We start from the raw sequence: 18710 nt of genomic DNA, 5'->3' as shown, positions 1-18710 counted from the left end.
CTGTGAAAATTAAAATATAACTGCGTAGACTCTAACACTGTTAGTAGCCTAGTGAGAACAGGGTGTAAGGGGAATCAACTTTTTTTCTCTTTTTCATCAAACCGCAGTTTTCACAAGTTCCAGCAATATAATTTGCCCCCACTGTCATGTAACAAATCGGGAAACTGCTTCGCGTGGTCTTTTGCATTTATTTTTGTTGGCAAATGAGAATGATTTGCATGCTTCAGGTTTCAACCTGGTTTCACAGCGGTGTTTGCAGATGATGTTCACGTCACGTAATTACGTCACTTAAAAATTTACCCATGGGGAAAAAATAATGGCACTTTACTTGAGTGAAGTAAACGCAACTTTTTTCAACTTTCTGCTAAGATATATGCAACTATCTTTGCAATGAGAATACAGGGATTATGAAATCATGCTTACCCCGCATATTTTGCTTGCTGAAATCGGCAATTTATACGGCGAAAGTGCATCGTATTTGAAAAAATACGACCCCACATAAATATGCGGCCTTTAGCTGATTATGCATTAAATCAGGCGATCGCATAATCACGTTTTTCTTGAGGGACTTATATTTAAAATCATACAGGGACAAATGTTATTGGACTATGGGGAGGTGATCTTGAGGAAGAAAGCAGCATGTGAGACCTAATTCAAGCTGGGAAATGTAGTTTTTAAAGACACACTGCCATTCAAAGGTTTGGGATAAGTAAGACTTTTAATGTTTTTGGTTTCTTATGCTCATCAAGACTGCATTTATTTGATCAAAAATACAGAAAACCGGTTCTGTTCTGTTTTCTTAAAAGAACTGGAAGCGTGAGCAATTTCTAAGTTTCGGTTCCGAAAACGGCTATGGTGCGACACGTGACCAAGCGCTGTGAGCAGCCTTGCGCCGGTGTTCTGATGATTCAGCGTTTTTGCTGTAAAGGATGTCACAAACCAAATAACAGAAATGCGGCCCTGCCTCTTTAATTACTAAGCACATTGATTCCAATGACGCGTATTCCACAGAAGTGCTGGGTCATTCCTGGTATGCGGTAACATTTTGGCTTCATAAGTGTTTGAAAAAACATTAAAAGCTCAGGGACTCAAAAAAATAATAATTATGGGTAGATTGTTCAGACACTGGCCATGAAAATATTCCACCCTGTTAGGGACATATAGATAGTTATCACAACATGTTAATGTAAACGTTAAACAATAATGAGCTTTTCTTGGATAGTATATGTCCCTTATGTCATCTTATAATTTATTTTATTTTAAAAACAATAACAAAACAAATATTGATGAATAGAATATAATCTTAATTATTAAAAACAGGTACTTTTTGTGCCAATTTTTGCCAACAGGGATGTAAACAATAAAAAAATTTGCTCAAAAACGTATATATGCTGTTAGTGCTCCTCACCTCAGAAAATAAGACAAATTATGCCAAACATTTAACGTTGCTGTCAAATTATTATTTAAAACGACTTGTCTAACAGGGTGGAAAGGAGCATAACAGGGTGGAATGGAGTATAACATGGTGGAACACCAGTGTTAACACGTTTGTTAACGGTGGACAAGCCTTCCGTCATTGTCCTGCATGGTTTCCCATCTGTAATGTGTGGAACTGTAACTATATAATATTGTTTCAAAACAATACCAAAAAACGAAAAAAATAAATAAATAAATAAATAATAATCCAGATTTATTTTGAGGGAGGGACACAAAAAATACTGATGGTTCCTTATCACAGTCAATCATGGTGGCAAAACAATTATCTGTTCAGATGACTAGAGAAATAATTACAAATTAGAGAAGACAGACATAATAAATGATTTTTATATTAGTATTTGATTACAACCCGAATTCCGGAAAAGTTGGGACGTTTTTTAAATTTTAATAAAATGAAAACTAAAGGAATTTCAAATCACATGAGCGAATATTTTATTCACAATAGAACATAGATAACGTAGCAAATGTTTAAACTGAGAAATTTTACACTTTTATCCAAAATTTAATGCCTGCTACAGGTCTCAAAAAAGTTGGCACGGGCGCAACAAATGGCTAAAAAAGCAAGCAGTTTTGAAAAGATTCAGCTGGGAGAACATCTAGTGATTAATTAAGTTAATTGATATCAGGTCTGTAACATGACTAGCTATAAAAGCTTTGTCTTAGAGAAGCAGAGTCTCTCAGAAGTAAAGATGGGCAGAGGCTCTCCAATCTGTGAAAGACTGCGTAAAAAAATTGTGGAAAACTTTAAAAACAATGTTCCTCAACGTCAAATTGCAAAGGCTTTGCAAATCTCATCATCTACAGTGCATAACATCATCAAAAGATTCAGAGAAACTGGAGAAATCTCTGTGCGTAAGGGACAAGGCCGGAGACCTTTATTGGATGCCCGTGGTCTTCGGGCTCTCAGACGACACTGCATCACTCATCGGCATGATTGTGTCAATGACATTACTAAATGGGCCCAGGAATACTTTCAGAAACCATTGTCGGTAAACACAATCCGCCGTGCCATCAGCAGATGCCAACTAAAGCTCTATCAATGCAAAAAGGAAGCCATATGTGAACATGGTCCAGAAGCGCCGTCGTGTCCTGTGGGCCAAGGCTCATTTAAAATGGACTATTTCAAAGTGGAATAGTGTTTTATGGTCAGACGAGTCCAAATTTAACATTCTTGTTGGAAATCACGGACGCCGTGTCCTCCGGGCTAAAGAGGAGGGAGACCTTCCAGCATGTTATCAGCGTTCAGTTCAAAAGCCAGCATCTCTGATGGTATGGGGGTGCATAAGTGCATACGGTATGGGCAGCTTGCATGTTTTGGAAGGCTCTGTGAATGCTGAAAGGTATATAAAGGTTTTAGACAAACCTCCAAACAACGTCTATTTCAGGGAAGGCCTTGTTTATTTCAGCAGGACAATGCAAAACCACATACTGCAGCTATAACAACAGCATGGCTTCGTCGTAGAAGAGTCCGGGTGCTAACCTAGCCTGCCTGCAGTCCAGATCTTTCACCTATAGAGAACATTTGGCGCATCATTAAACGAAAAATACGTCAAAGACGACCACGAACTCTTCAGCAGCTGGAAATCTATATAAGGCAAGAATGGGACCAAATTCCAACAGCAAAACTCCAGCAACTCATAGCCTCAATGCCCAGACGTCTTCAAACTGTTTTGAAAAGAAAAGGAGATGCTACACCATGGTAAACATGCCCGTCCCAACTATTTTGAGACCTGTAGCAGAAATCAAAATTGAAATGAGCTCATTTTGTGCATAAAATTGTAAACTTTCTCAGTTTAAACATTTGCTATGTTATCTATGTTCTATTGTGAATAAAATATTGGCTCATGTGATTTGAAAGTCTTTTAGTTTTCATTTTATTAAAATTTAAAAAACGTCCCAACTTTTCCAGAATTCGGGTTGTAAAAATAAAGATGTTATAAATCATTTGAATTAATTCGATTAACAAACAAAGACAAAAACCATCACAAGAAGGAAACAGTAATGGACAGTAATGCCATTTAATTTTTTTGTGCTTTTTTATTATAATGATAATTATGATGGAAAAAATGGATTAACTGTATTAAATATTTTAATATTTCCATGCTCAGCCTAGTGGGTGGTCTTTTTTTTTACCTCCCAGATCGTGTTCTGTACCAGTGACCTAGCTCAAGGGTTCTGCACAGTCGTATTTTCTATATACACTAAATACTATTTATTCTATTTGAATTTCCACCCTGTTAGTTGCACATTCCACCATTTTGAGCTAAGTTAGCCATAGCTCATTGAGTTTAGCTCAATTTAGCTAGCTAACCTTCTACAGATTAACAGAACTTTTATAACTATTTCAGATTTGTTTTTAAATTTTTTGATAGGACAAACATTCTCCATAATATAGCCTAACAGGGTGGAACTTTAAAGGCCGTGTTGCAAGGTAAATTTTTTACAAATTTGTGCAATTTGCTTGTTGGTAATAAACATTTAAACTGTTATCTGTTGTATTTTATGTTGTTGGGTATCACAAAACGGAATAAAATACGAAAAAGTAGGTACTATCTTACAACGGTCTCCTTTCCCCCAAAATGCATTGCATCACGTCACGTTGGGGAGGGAATTTACCAAAGCCTGCCTTGAGAGCATTGAGAGTGACTAGAGAGACAAGTAGTAGACAAGAGTATTCAGATATCGCAGATTATAGATAAATAGATAAATACATAGATATATATATATATAGATAGATAGATAGATAGATAGATAGATAGATAGATAGATAGATAGATAGATAGATAGATAGATAGATAGATAGATAGATAGATAGATAGATAGATAGATAGATAGACAGACAGACAGACAGATAGATAGATAGATAGATAGATAGATAGATAGATAGATAGAAATCGACCAACAGCGACCCAAACGCACTCGCTTCCCTACAGCACAAGCTTTCCAACGCAGTTTCCATGGGACAGCACCCACACAAGCACCTGCCAAACACAGCAACAGACAAGCGGCTACGTTTGCAACAACATTTTCACCGGAGGAAGAGATAAACGCTTAGAAACGTCCATATAGCTAGCATGATGCCTTCTATTTCTAGATGACAAAGACAAAGTTTACCAGTTCTACGACACTATGCCAAAGTTACCGGTACTTATCTGAACTAACGTCATGATCACTGATAACAGGGTGTCGGGGTGTCGCTGTTGGACAGTGTTTTCTTTACTTCCTGTTGGCCTTCTGTAGCAAATCGTAGCTCCGTTTTTTCACAAGTTCATCAAACAACCGCAGTAAGAATATTTCATCAAGCACGGTGAGCTTCTCCTGTTATTGTTACTTGCACCTCTTGCCACATGTACAGTTTATCTATCTCTGTCGCTGATGAGGGATTCACATGTGATAAATGCAGGGAAATAGTTAGGCTGACAGAGAAGATTTCAGAATTAGAGACACGCATCCAAACTTTAATTGAGGACAGTAAGAATGTTAGGGCTCTAGATACGGCTTTGGATGCGTCTAGCTCAGGGATTCCTGTACATTGTTCGGTTCCGGAAACAGAGCCCCTGCAGCAGGACAACTGGGTGACGGTGAGGCAGCGTAGTCGTGGGTCAAAACACCGCTCTTCTGTTCCGATCAAAACATTAAATAGGTTCTCCCCACTCAGTGATGCACCCACTGAGAAACCTGATGAAAGTTCTAGTTATTGGTGATTCTATTGTACGGAACGTGAATATAGAGACACCAGCCACCATAGTCAAATGTTTACCGGGAGCCAGAGCGCCTGACATCTTGGCAAATTTAAAAGTGCTGGCTAATGCTAAACGTAAATACAGTAAGATTGTTATTCATGCCGGCGCTAATGATTTTCGACTTCGCCTGTCGGAGATCACTAAAAATAACATTAAAGAGGTGTGTGAACTTGCAAGAACGATGTCAGACACTGTAATATGCTCTGGTCCCCTCCCTGCTTACCGTGGTGATGAGATGCATAGCAGATTGTCATCACTCAATGGCTGGATGTCTAAGTGGTGCCCACAGAATAACATAGGTTTCATAGACAATTGGACGAGCTTTTGGGGCAGACCTGACCTATTAAAAGAGATGGTCTTCATCCCTCCTGGGGTGGCGCCACTCTTCTCTCTAGAAATATGGCAAATAGTCTTAGTGTTTATACTTGACTAACTAACAGGTCAGGAAGCAGACAGACTGGCTAAACCGACCGTCTGCTAGCTGCCTCCCGTCACAGAGGTCAGTTAATTCTCAGCACATAGAGACTTTTTCACCTAGATATCACACTATAGAGACTGTGTCTGTTCCCCGAACTAGAAAATACAAAAAAACGTCCAAACCAAGTTAAGATTAACAACTTAATTGAGGTTCAACAAATAAAAAACAGAAGCAAACTGGATAAACAAATGATAAAGCTTGGCTTATTAAATATCAGATCCATTTCTACGAAAACACTTTTTGTAAATAATATGATCACTGATCATAATATAGATGTACTCTGTTTGACAGAAACCTGGCTAAAACCTGATGATTACATTATTTTAAATGAGTCCACCCCCCAAGATCACTGTTATAAACATGAGCCGCATCTAAAAGGCAAAGGTGGAGGTGTTGCTTCAATTTATAACAACGTTTTCAGGATTTCTCAGAGGGCAGGCTTCAAGTATAACTCGTTTGAAGTAATGGTGCTTCATATAACATTATCCAGAGAAACAAATGTTAATGATAAATCCCCTGTTATGTTTGTACTGGCTACTGTATACAGGGCACCATACAGACTTTATTAAAGAGTTTGGTGATTTTACATCCGAGTTAGTTCTGGCTGCAGATAAAGTTTTAATAGTTGGTGATTTTAATATCCATGTTGATAATGAAAAAGATGCATTGGGATCAGCATTTATAGACATTCTGAACTCTATTGGTGTTAGACAACACGTTTCAGGACCTACTCATTGTCAAAATCATACTCTAGATTTAATACTGTCACATGGAATTTATGTTGATGGTGTTGAAATTATTCAGCCAAGTGATGATATCTCAGATCATTATATAGTTCTGTGCAAACTTCATATAGCCAAAATTGTAAATTCTACTTCTTGTTACAAGTATGAAAGAACCATCACTTCTACCACAAAAGACTGCTTTTTAAGTTATCTTCCTGATGTAAACAAATTCCTTAGCATATCCAAAACCTCAGAACAACTTGATGATGTAACAGAAACTATGGACTCTCTCTTTTCTAGCACTTTAAATAAAGTTGCTCCTTTACGCTTAAGGAAGGTTTAGAAAACAAACATAACCCCAGGTATTTATTCAATACAGTGGCTAAATTAACGAAAAATAAAGCCTCAACAAGTGTTGACATTTCCCAACACCACAGCAGTAATGACTTTATGAACTACTTTACTTCTAAAATCGATACTATTAGAGATAAAATTGCAACCATTCAGCCGTCAGCTACAGTATCACATAAGACCCCCACTATAGACCCCCTGAGGAACAGTTCCACTCATTCTCTACCATAGGAGGGGAAGAATTGTATAAACTTGTTAAATCATCTAAACCAACAACATGTATGTTAGACCCTATACCATCTAAGCTCCTAAAAGAGGTGCTTCCAGAAGTCATAGATCCTCTTCTGACTATTATTAATTCCTCATTGTCATTAGGATATGTCCCCAAAACCTTCAAACTGGCTGTTATTAAGCCTCTCATCAAAAAACCACAACTTGACCCCAAAGAACTAGTTAATTATAGACCAATCTCGAATCTCCCTTTTCTGTCCAAGATACTAGAAAAGGTGGTATCCTCACAATTATATTCCTTCTTAGAGAAAAATGGTATATGTGAGGATTTCCAGTCAGGATTTAGACCGTATCATAGTACTGAGACTGCTCTCCTTAGAGTTACAAATGATCTGCTCTTATCATCTGATCGTGGGTGTATCTCTCTATTAGTTTTATTGGATCTTAGTGCTGCGTTTGACACAATTGACCACAACATTCTTTTGCATAGACTTGAACACTTTGTTGGCATCAGTGGAAGTGCATTAGCATGGTTTAAATCGTACTTATATGACCGCCATAAGTTCGTAGCAGTGAATGAAGATGTATCCTATCGATCACAAGTGCAGTATGGAGTACCTCAAGGCTCAGTACTAGGGCTGCTACTCTTCACGCTTTATATGTTACCCATGGGAGATATCATCAGGAAACATGGTGTTAGCTTTCACTGTTATGCTGATGATACTCAGCTCTATATTTCTTCGCGGCCCGGTGAAACACACCAATTTGAAAAAACTAATGGATTGCATAGTCGATATAAAAAACTGGATGACGAGTAATTTCTTGCTGCTAAATTCTGAAAAAACAGAGGTGTTAATTATAGGACCTAAAAACTCCGCTTGTAATAACCTAGAACACTGTCTAAGACTTGATGGTTGCTCTGTCAATTCTTCGTCATCAGTTAGGAACCTAGGTGTGCTATTGATCGCAATCTTTCCTTAGAAAGCCACGTTTCTAGCATTTGTAAAACTGCATTTTTCCATCTCAAAAATATATCTAAATTACGGCCTATGCTCTCAATGTCAAATGCAGAAATGTTAATCCATGCATTTATGACCTCTAGGTTAGATTATTTTAATGCTTTATTGGGTGGTTGTTCTGCACGCTTAGTAAACAAACTACAGCTAGTCCAAAATGCAGCAGCAAGAGTTCTTACTAGAACCAGGAAGTATGACCATATTAGCCCGGTCCTGTCAACACTGCACTGGCTCCCTATCAAGCATCGTATAGATTTTAAAATATTGCTTATTACTTATAAAGCCCTGAATGGTTTAGCACCTTAGTATTTGTATGAGCTCCTTTTACATTATAATCCTCTACGTCCGCTACGTTCTCAAAACTCAGGCAATTTGATAATACCTAGAATATCAAAATCAACTGCGGGCGGCAGATCCTTTTGCTATTTGGCGCCTAAACTCTGGAATAACCCACCTAACATTGTTCAGGAGGCAGACACACACTTGCAGTTTAAATCTAGATTAAAGACCCATCTCTTTAACCTGGCATAGACATAACATACTAATATGCTTTTAATATCCAAATCCGTTAAAGGATTTTTAGGCTGCATTAATTAGGTAAACCGGAACCGGAAACACTTCCCATAACACCCTATGTACTTGCTACATCATTAGAAGAACGGCATCTACGCTAATATTTGTCTGTTTCTCTCTTGTTCCGAGGTCACCGTGGCCACCAGATCCAGTCTGTGTCCAGATCAGAGGGTCACTGCAGTCACCTGGATCCAGTACGTATCCAGACCAGATGGTGGATCAGCACCTCTACATCCCTTAAAGACAGCGGAGACCAGGACAACTAGAGCCCCAGATACAGATCCCCTGTAAAGACCTTGTCTCAGAGGAGCACAAGGACAAGACCACAGGAAACAGATGATTCTTCTGCACAATCTGACTTTGCTGCAACCTGGAATTGAACTACTGGTGTCGTCTGGTCAGAGGAGAACTGGCCCCCCAACTGAGCCTGGTTTCTCCCAAGGTTTTTTTCTCCATTCTGTCACCGATGGAGTTTCGGTTCCTTGCCGCTGTCGCCTCTGGCTTGCTTAGTTGGGGACACTTCATCTACAGCGATATCGTTGACTTGATTGCAAATAAATGCACCACTATTTAACTGAACAGAGATGACATAACTGAATCCAATGATGAACTGCCTTTAACTATCATTTTTGCATTATTGACACTGTTTTCCTAATGAATGTTGTTCAGTTGCTTGGAGCAATGTGTTTTGTTTAAAGCGCTATATAAATAAAGGTGACTTTGACTTTGACTGCCACTAGATATGAAGAAAACGTTGATTTTTTTCACTCGGTGCTACTCAATGACAGTATCTCACCAGGACACTTCACCAACTCTCCACTCATTCTCCTCGGACCATGCATTTAATTAGCTTTGACGTACATCAGTTCTTGGCATTTCCTCATTTGCCCTCTCACGGCTGGCTCGATCGAAATTACACGGCTGCGGGCCATCATACATGTTGGCTCTTGCCACCTCATCCTCATCCCAGTCAGTCGCTATAACATTAGTTCTGATGCTGCGTTCCAGGCAGGTTTTTGAGCTCGTAATCACTATTTCATACCACTACTAATGACTTTATACCATTCCAGGCAAGTTACGCCAAACTTTCTGAGCGCAAGGAATTGTAACAAGATTATTTATTTTATTGCAACGTTACATTGACCTAAAATCGTTTTTTCAACGTGTACCACTTGCATAAACACTGCATCTGTAGGCAGTATTATCCATAGGGGCTGTCATTGTTGTTTCGCATGCTGTGTGACCTCGGAACTCGGAGTACATCGATCTAGTACGAGACATGAGTTCACGGGTGGGAAGTCACAGGTTTGACTGCCATTCCAGTGCAATTTCATGGGTTTGAGGTTGGAAAAACACGGGTTACGGGCTGCCTGGAACGTGGCATCATACTAGACTGAGGCTCCCTTTCCTCAACTTCTCCCCAACGTGACGTCATACCAAAAACTTAAAAAACAGGTCTTTAAGACCATTTTTGAGACATTTTAAAAATGATATACATATCTTGAGTGATTTATGTACCCATTAATCGAAAGTGGTGGTTAACCTGCAACATGGCCTTTAAGGGTGGGACAAGCAGGTTAACATTTCAAAAACTACAACAAAAAGTTAGGAGTGAGAGTTCAAGCTTATCTCAGTTTGTACAGTTGAATTCCAGTGGGAAAAAAATTTATTATGTCACTTCTTGAAAATGGTCTCAATGAAATTGCAGTCTGTTTTGGAAGGTAAGAAAATATGTACTAACAGGGTGGGAAATGACTTCAGGGACACGGTAATTGAAGAAAACTTAAAAAAATATATATAAATATATTTTCAAATGATTTGTATGTATGATTAGAGGCAGTTTAGCCTAGATTTTTTTTTTAGCATTTAATGGTTTATATTTCTTGTGGAAGTTGAGGAAGTTGTGGAACTTTGCACATGAGGACATCATAAAATTGAATGCATATATCAATAAAAATGTGTGTAAAATATAAAAAAAATATTTATAATTTCTATTATCTCTGTTTAAGTGATAAAGAAGACCTAAATTTACAATTTAAGCCAAATCTTATAAATATGTCTCATTTTAGAGAAAATATGACTAAATAAATCATTGAGACATAGAAGTCACCTTATAACAGGAATGAGCCTGGCGCCGTGTCGTGTCTTTAACTGCCGAACACATTTCCCACGACTGTTTGCGCACCCACGCCTTTGATAACTGTACACGCTGTTTTGTCTGACTGTACATGTATGGGCAGCATGCAGCACCTGCCACAGCTAAATTACATATTGTCATTAATATACATACTGACTTCAACTTGGACCACTAAATAAATAGACTGTTATTTACTAAATAAACTTGTTATTTAAGTATGGGGGTTAGATTATTTAGTGTACAGGTCATTTCAAGAGTGATAAAGAGATAGAAAATATTTGTTTCATGCATTTTAAATGTTTCTCCTGACTGCATTATTATTTGTAAAATATGGGCTTTATGGAGAGTGTGTATACATGGTTATATAAAGACATTACCAAGTGTCTCAGCCCTCAAGGGACTATTTGGCCAACCAGCTTATTCCTGTTTGAAAAGCAAAATGTTATTGATAGTGTAGAAAAAATAATTGAAGCACATGCTGATTGGTGGACTAGCATAACTTAACATTATTAACTACCTTTCAGCAACACTACATTCAATGAAGGTAAAATTGTAAAAAAACATAATAATAGTTCATTTAAAAGGAACCGGAAATTGGAACCTGAATTTTGACATTGCCAACCTTTAATTTAAGTTGAAAGTATGTAATAAACAGTACTGAGCATTGAGTAGTTGAGTATTGTGCCTTTTTCCTTACCATTATTTTTTTAATAGTTGTTTAATGATTTTAATGGAATCGGAACCAGAACCGAAGAAATGTCTAACGATTCCCAACCCCTAGACATAACTGAATTCAAGGATGAACTACCTTTAAAGGGATAGTCCACCCAAAAATGAAAATTCTGTCATCATTTACTCACCCACGTTGTTCCAAACCTGTATGAGTATTATTATGATTATTATGGACTGTATCATATCTTGACATTGTTTATTTAAGATCTGCACAGTATCTTATACAGCTTGTGAGTGATTAGATTTTGAGTTTTATTTGAGTGTTTCCTGTGGAACTAATGTTAATTAATTGATGTGAGCTTAATACTCAAAATGAAAAAAATGCAATGTTTTATATGGTTACATTTTATTTTGATGGTCCCCTTAATCAATCAACAATAAGCAACTTTGCAACTACATGCCAACTAACTCTCATTAGTGTATTTAGTATGCTCAACTTGTATGGTAGAATAAGCTGATGTACTTGTTAAGACACTTATAGTCAGTTTATCTGTTGGTTGACCATCAAAATAAAGTTAGCATATATTTACAGTAGCAGACATACTAATACTCTAATGACCACTAGATGATATGTAGTTGCAGAGTTACTTATAAGTTCGCAAACAGATATTTCCTTCAGTTATTTCCACACTTAATTATACAATATTAATTATATGAGCTTTTTTACTTTCAATGTTCATTTAAATGGCGCATACCCTCGCGTATGAATAAAAAACACAATTTTAGAGCAAGCTAAACATGCGCAGTGCGCACACATTTACAGAAGACATTTCCAGCCTAGTGCATTTCACACAGTCTGTATCACTTTTGCTGTAATCGTGTATGCTTGAGGATTAAAATAAATGTTGTTTATAGTGAATGCCCCTATAATTTTTGTTTGTTTTATATTTACAATTTAGTTTTAATCCAAATGCATGCGCTAATGGAGCGAACAGCAAAGTATCGGCTTTTGGTATAGGGGCATTTTTACAAATACGAATACAGGATCGCAGTATCGTTGCATCCCTAAGCTGTAGAAAAGGTTCACCCAACTACTAACAATTTTCGACTCAGCCCAAATGAGAGCTGTAGTCGCTCCAGATCTGGCTCTGTCTATATGGAGGCTGGCAAACTCCTTCAAGATTGGTTCCACTCACCCCCTTAAAGTGTTTCAGAGGATGCTGAGCCTCATGGCAGCAACATCGCCAGTGCTACAGTTGTGTCTGCTTCATATGCGCCCCACCAGCACTGGTTGAAACCATGAGTTCCATCCTATGCATGGCGTCACAGACACCTACACATCAGGGTGAGTCAGGCCTGTGTGGCAGCCCTCGCCCCTTGGACAAATTCCCATTGGATGGACCAGGCTATGGGGATTGCTTGCAGAAGGACAGCTTTCATGGCAGACGACTCCAACTCAGATTTGAACTCGCCCACTGATCAAAGGTGGAAAAAGGGCTTCCACATCAACTGCCTGGAGATGCTAGCAGTATGTCAAGCCTGTCAGTTCTTTCAGCCAGTCCTAAAAAGACACCATGTGCTAATCCAATCGGACAACATGTCTGTGGTGTCCTACATAAATCGCCAGGGAGGTCTCTCTTTGAAGCGTCTCTTCAGAGCTTGCTGAGGGCAGCACATATAATGGGCAAATTGAGCCAAGGAGCAGACATGTTATCAAGATGCAATGTCACCTTAAGGGAGCGGACGCTCCATCCGCAAACAGTTCGGAGGATCTGGGAGATCTTCGGCATGGCTGAGATAGACCTCTTTTCGCCTCAGAAGACAACACTCACTGCCCAGTTTATTTCTTAAAAACCAAGGATGCATTGGCCCACGATTGGCACAACCTCCTTTATGATTTCCCCCAATCGCTCTGATCCCACAGGTAATCAGGCGAGTAGGGGAACAGAAACACAAGGTTCTCCTGGTGGCCCCCTTTAGATGAACCAGCTGTGGTTATAAGTAGGGTTGGGTATCGATTGGGTTTTATAGGATACCAATGCCATTTCGATACTTTTAAAATTGTACCGGTGCCTAAATGGTGCCTGAACCGATACTTCTATAAAAATAAACAAATAAATAAAGCCTAAAAAGGATAACATTAAAAGAACATTAAAAAGATTTAAAATAAATCCATAGCATTCACACGCCCCTTGGATGCTCTCATTTCCCAAGTTGTGCTTCCCTTACTCTAAGCCTAATAAATGCATTTCACAATCTGGGCCATTATTTAATACAAAACCACGCATAGGGCCCTATTTTAACGTTCTAAATGCAAATTGTAAAGCGCACGGCGCAGGTGCACTCAAATCCACTTTTTCTATTTTAACGACAGAAACACGGTTGGCGAGCCCGGGCGCATGGTCTAAACGGGTTGTCCCTATTCTCTTAATGAGTAATGGGTGTTTTTTGGGCGTAACGTGCAATAAACCAATCAGAGTCTCATCTTCCATTCCCTTTAAGAGCCAGTTGTGCCATGACGGATTTGCTATTTACACGGCGGAATTTGGACATTCGCAAAGACAGAATGAAACGGAGCTGCTCGTGTGCAAGCAAATAGATAGCCTAATTCTGATACATGCGATGACTATCCATTATGACACGTAGGCATTTTTATATTTAATTAGCCATCAAAAAAATCTTATGCATTGCAATCCTTTAATTTGTAACATTTGGCATGTTTGTGTGCTGCTGTGCCCTGTGCTTAATAAGCAACACGTTGTGGACCCGCCTATAATAACACGCTCTTTAAATAACAAAGAAAAAACATTGCGCCAGACTTTAGACCAGGTTTGAGTTGGTCTATGGTGCAGTAAATTTTCAGCTCCTTAAAATAGCAATGCGCCAGCAATGTGCCTGAACAGCACGCCCATGGGCGCACAAATGGGCGCAAATGCATTTGCTAATTAATGACGCGGCGCTGGACGGGAAAATGCGAATAGCGCCGGACTGAAACTAGCAAACACACTTACGCTGCACCTTGCGTCGCATTGCCGGGTGTATGATAGGTCCCCTAATGTTTCTACTGTATCTCTGTCAATCACTCTGATATTTAGTTAAAATAAGTGATGTCTGTCCCTGTCTTTAATCAGTTCTGTGAATGACTGTATGGTCATTCTTTATCAAGTAGCTACAATGTTGTTTGTAAAGTTCAGTCTTAGGTACATTAGTATTTTCACCCCAAAAAAGGGTTTTAAGCCAGTTATTGCTTTAGTATGTCAGTAGGAAACATCAGTTAACATTTCCAAACATTAATTTTGCCATTAATTTTAATAATAATCTAGTGAGATTGCTGAATGCACAAGCAGTCTGACAACAGTCCGCCTAAGACTAAGACTTTTACACAGTAGTGTATGTATAATTAAGTATAAATATAATTAAATTAAGTATATTTAAATAAGTTTAATTAAAGTATGCGTCATATGTGTTAAGGGCTAGATTATCGCTGGAGGAAACAGCTGTGGTGTGATGAGCGGTGAACGGAACGAAAACCTTACAGTAGATGAGAAACCGATTGTTCCCTCGTAGCCTTTTGTAAACTGTATTTATGACAAAGAACTGCACAGATAAAGATATTCTAACAATCTATCAATAAACACACACCTTGTGTCCTCTGTTTCTGTTCGGGTCTTACGGGTCTGCAGCCATTTTCATATGAAATTTAAGGGGACTGAATCTGAGGCGATCGCAAATTTGTGTACAGTTTATGGAGCTAAATGCTATAGCCCCGCTAAAAAAGCCTAGCAACACCCATGCTTCTACTGTAAATTTCGGAGATCCAGGACAAATATTTCGATCACTCCGGCATTTAAAAGGCACTGAAATGAGACACCGAAATGAGACACCAAAATCTGCGCTCTGATTCGCAGATTCCATATTGGCATCGGGTTTCGGTACCCAACCCTAGTTATCAGAGCTGACTCAGCTGTTGATAGCGGCCCCTTGGCCTGTTCTGCTGAGACAGAATCTCCTTTCTCAAGCTGACGGGATGGATATGGCACCCTCAGCCAGATTTATTGGCCCTGGCATCAGTAAAGCGAATGGGGACCTGCAGGCACTCTCTGTTAGCTCTGCCTGCCTGGAATTCGGGCCTAACGACACCAAGTCATCCTGAAACCAAGGCACGTTAACATACCTAAGGTGCTCTCCACTCCGTTCAGAGCACAGGTCATTATGCTCTCCGCACTTCCTCCCTCTAAAGAGGACAGTGAGCCATCTCTGCTCTGCCCAGCCAGAGCTTTGAGATTCTATATTGAGGTTTCCGCCCCCTATAGGCAGTTCAAACAACTCTTTGTCTGCTTCGGTAACCACACCAGAGAAGACCTTAGTCGTTCAACTACACACAGCACAGCGTGATTGTACTGTTCCGATATGCGTCTAGCAAGACGCAATACGACTGTAGTATCGAAATGTAACCTTGGTTCCCTGAGATACGGGAATGAGTACTGTATTCCTAGCCATGCTATGTAGCTGCACCACTCAGTCGTCGCTTCAGTCGAAGATACCTGTAGGGCTGTGACGGTTGCCGTGACAACCGCGTCACCGCGGTGGTCGGTTGCTACCGTGGTTGTCTACTGCCACCGGCGGTAGTGCACGTGACGTCACAAACATAATACAAAGTTTTGTATATAAGTGTAATAACTGTAATAGTTGCAAATTCTAAGTCTATGGTAATTAACAAATTACCTCAAACACAGCGTTTCCTTTAGATTGGCAGATTTGAGCGCGGGAAAATACAGTTTATACATTCAACAAATTAATTTAGTGTTGGGCGATGGATCTTGTTGGGAAAGCAAATACCACCTCACCGATCTGGAGTCATCTGCATTCATGTCACCCATCAGCGTTTACACAAGTTCTCGTGATCGCAAACGCTGGCTGGTAACGTTTGGTGAGGCTTTCTCCAAACTGGCCAAATACAAACGAGACAGCGATGAATAAACGATGGTAACAAGAAATATGGCAACGATTCCTATTTCAAAGAGAGCACGTGCAGATGAGGAGTTACTGAGCTTGCTTGGTGGCGGAAAAGTAAGCCAGACGCAACAACCGCGTTGCGACAGGTTTAGTCTGTCTAGTATCTATACAGGACATTTGAACTCTGTGTCAGTAGCCTACATCACAGACCGGACGGGGATTTATCATGTCGTGTTGTGCTGCATCCAGTGTAGCATCACTGATTATAATGAGTATTTTCTCGTGTTGCGTTGCTCGCGTCCGTTAGGGTGTATTTAACTTTCTTATTTAGGCTACTTTCTTGTAGCCTAAATAAACATTATTTCTTTGATATTTATTTTAGTGTTTTGCAGGCAGCGTTCACTGACAGAAGTGCTCAAATAAACACGAACTGACAAGTTAAATAGGATGTGTTAGATGAGTGAGACAGTGCTGGGCTGATTTCTAGACGTGCATATAAATATATCCTGTATATAATATATATAAAATATATCACATGCATGCACAGTTTAAGTCAATTTTAATTACTTTTTTGGTAATTCCATGAATTAACTGACCACGACACTGCTTGCACATAGTTTATTTCACAGTTTGATATGAAAGGATACGCACAAAGGAAGCGCGCACCGCCTTTGGGCACAGGACCGTCCACGCTCGCTTAACTTGCACCTGATAATAAAGTGAAGTGGAGCGCGTGTCTGAAACGTTTCCTGTTCAGTCATTCTGCGAGTCTGCGACTGAATAAATTCACTTCTTGTCATGAGAAAAAGTGACAGAAGCAGCAGTTGTGAGTGGGTAGCCATCCCCGCCCCTACGTAAAATAATTTGAATAAGTTAAACTGGAAAAAAAATATCGCCTTGGTTAACGAGCAAATTTTGACACTAATATATATATAATTTTTTATTGTTTTTTTTCAAACACCGCGCCACCGGCGGTTGTTGGTCCATGACTACCGCGGTGGTAAAAATCAGCCACCGTCACAGCCCTAGTAACCTGAGAATCCTGTGGCAAACGCCCGCTTATATAGCTAGAGTGCCCCTCCCATTCTGCCGGGCTTTGGAAGCCTTGGTGGACTTCATCGCCATCGGCTCATGCAGCTCCACTGCATAGCCATTGGTTCATTTTTTAATACACTGCATGAGCCACTGGCCATGCAGTTTAACTGCGTGAATGAAAAAGGCTTCAGTTCAAGAGAAAAAATGCTCTTTCCCATATGCATCTAGCAAGACGCAGTACTTGTTCCCGTATCAAGTAACCGAATAAGATGAATAGAAAGATTTCAGCATTTATCTTAAATAAAAAGCTTTTTCAACATTATACACTAAACCATTCAAAGCTTGGAGACAGTATAATTTTTTTTTCTTGGGGGGGGGGGGGGATTATTTCTTGGGGGGGGGTTATAGAAATTAATACTTTTATTTAGCAAGGATGCATGCTTCAAAATGATCAAAAGTGATGATAAAGACATTTATAATGTTACAAAAGATTTCTGTTTCAGATAAATGCTGTTCTTCTGAACTTTCTATTCACTAAAGAAACCTGAAAAAATTCTACTCTGCTGTTTTCAACATAATAATAATAATAATAATAATAACAAATGTTTTTGAGCAACAAATCAGCATATTAGAAAGATTTCTAAAGGATCATGTGACTGGAGTAATGATGCTAAAAATTCAGCTTTGAAATCACTGGAATATATTAGAAATCTGTCTGTCCAAAAACGTTTGACTGGTAGTGTAGTATAAAATGTATATGTATATGTATGGCTTACTACTTCCCAGTCATGATTACTGGATAATAATTTTATATACAGTGGACTGCACTCACAAAGGGCAATTTTTAGTCCATAATTATTTTTTAACCCTAGCATAACAAGAAAATATTTCATTTAATATAGAAAATGTTTATTATAGACTTTAAACCATGGAAACCATGAAGTCTAGTTGTCTTTGGTTTCATTGTCTCAGAACCTACCTGGAAGTCATGGAAAAAGATCTGCCAGTCATTGGCATTGTCCTTGTCTGAGTGGGGTGACAGCTGAGGGTAGCGAGAACTGCTCACAGACTCACAGCGGTATGAGTACTCGGCTGGGGCATAGATGTAACGGCTGCCATTGAATGTGGCATTTTTCCCATCATACTCCAGATGAACCAGATCCATGGTGAACCAGTGGCGTGCAGAAACTTTATAGTGGCGGCGGTTCATTACAAAACTGAGGAGAATACAGAACACAGTTCAATCCCAACACAGAGATATAGTACACTGAGATTGTGTGTATGTGTGTGTAAATG

General features: G+C 39.2%; 1 protein-coding gene across 1 annotated transcript in view; it reads right to left on the bottom strand.

The window, feature by feature from the left end:
- atp6ap1a (ATPase H+ transporting accessory protein 1a) overlaps positions 1-18710 on the bottom strand; it is a 29611-nt gene that overhangs the window by 1957 nt on the left and 8944 nt on the right. The window contains exon 9 of the mRNA XM_059527141.1: positions 18394-18631. Coding sequence (XP_059383124.1) covers positions 18394-18631 — 238 coding nt within the window. The remainder of the gene's footprint in view (positions 1-18393; positions 18632-18710) is intronic.

The sequence above is a fragment of the Carassius carassius genome, chromosome 37 (genome assembly GCF_963082965.1).
Source record: "Carassius carassius chromosome 37, fCarCar2.1, whole genome shotgun sequence".
Classification (NCBI taxonomy): domain Eukaryota; kingdom Metazoa; phylum Chordata; class Actinopteri; order Cypriniformes; family Cyprinidae; genus Carassius; species Carassius carassius.
Note: the sequence above shows the minus strand (reverse complement) of the source record. Positions and strands in the feature narration are given on the sequence as shown.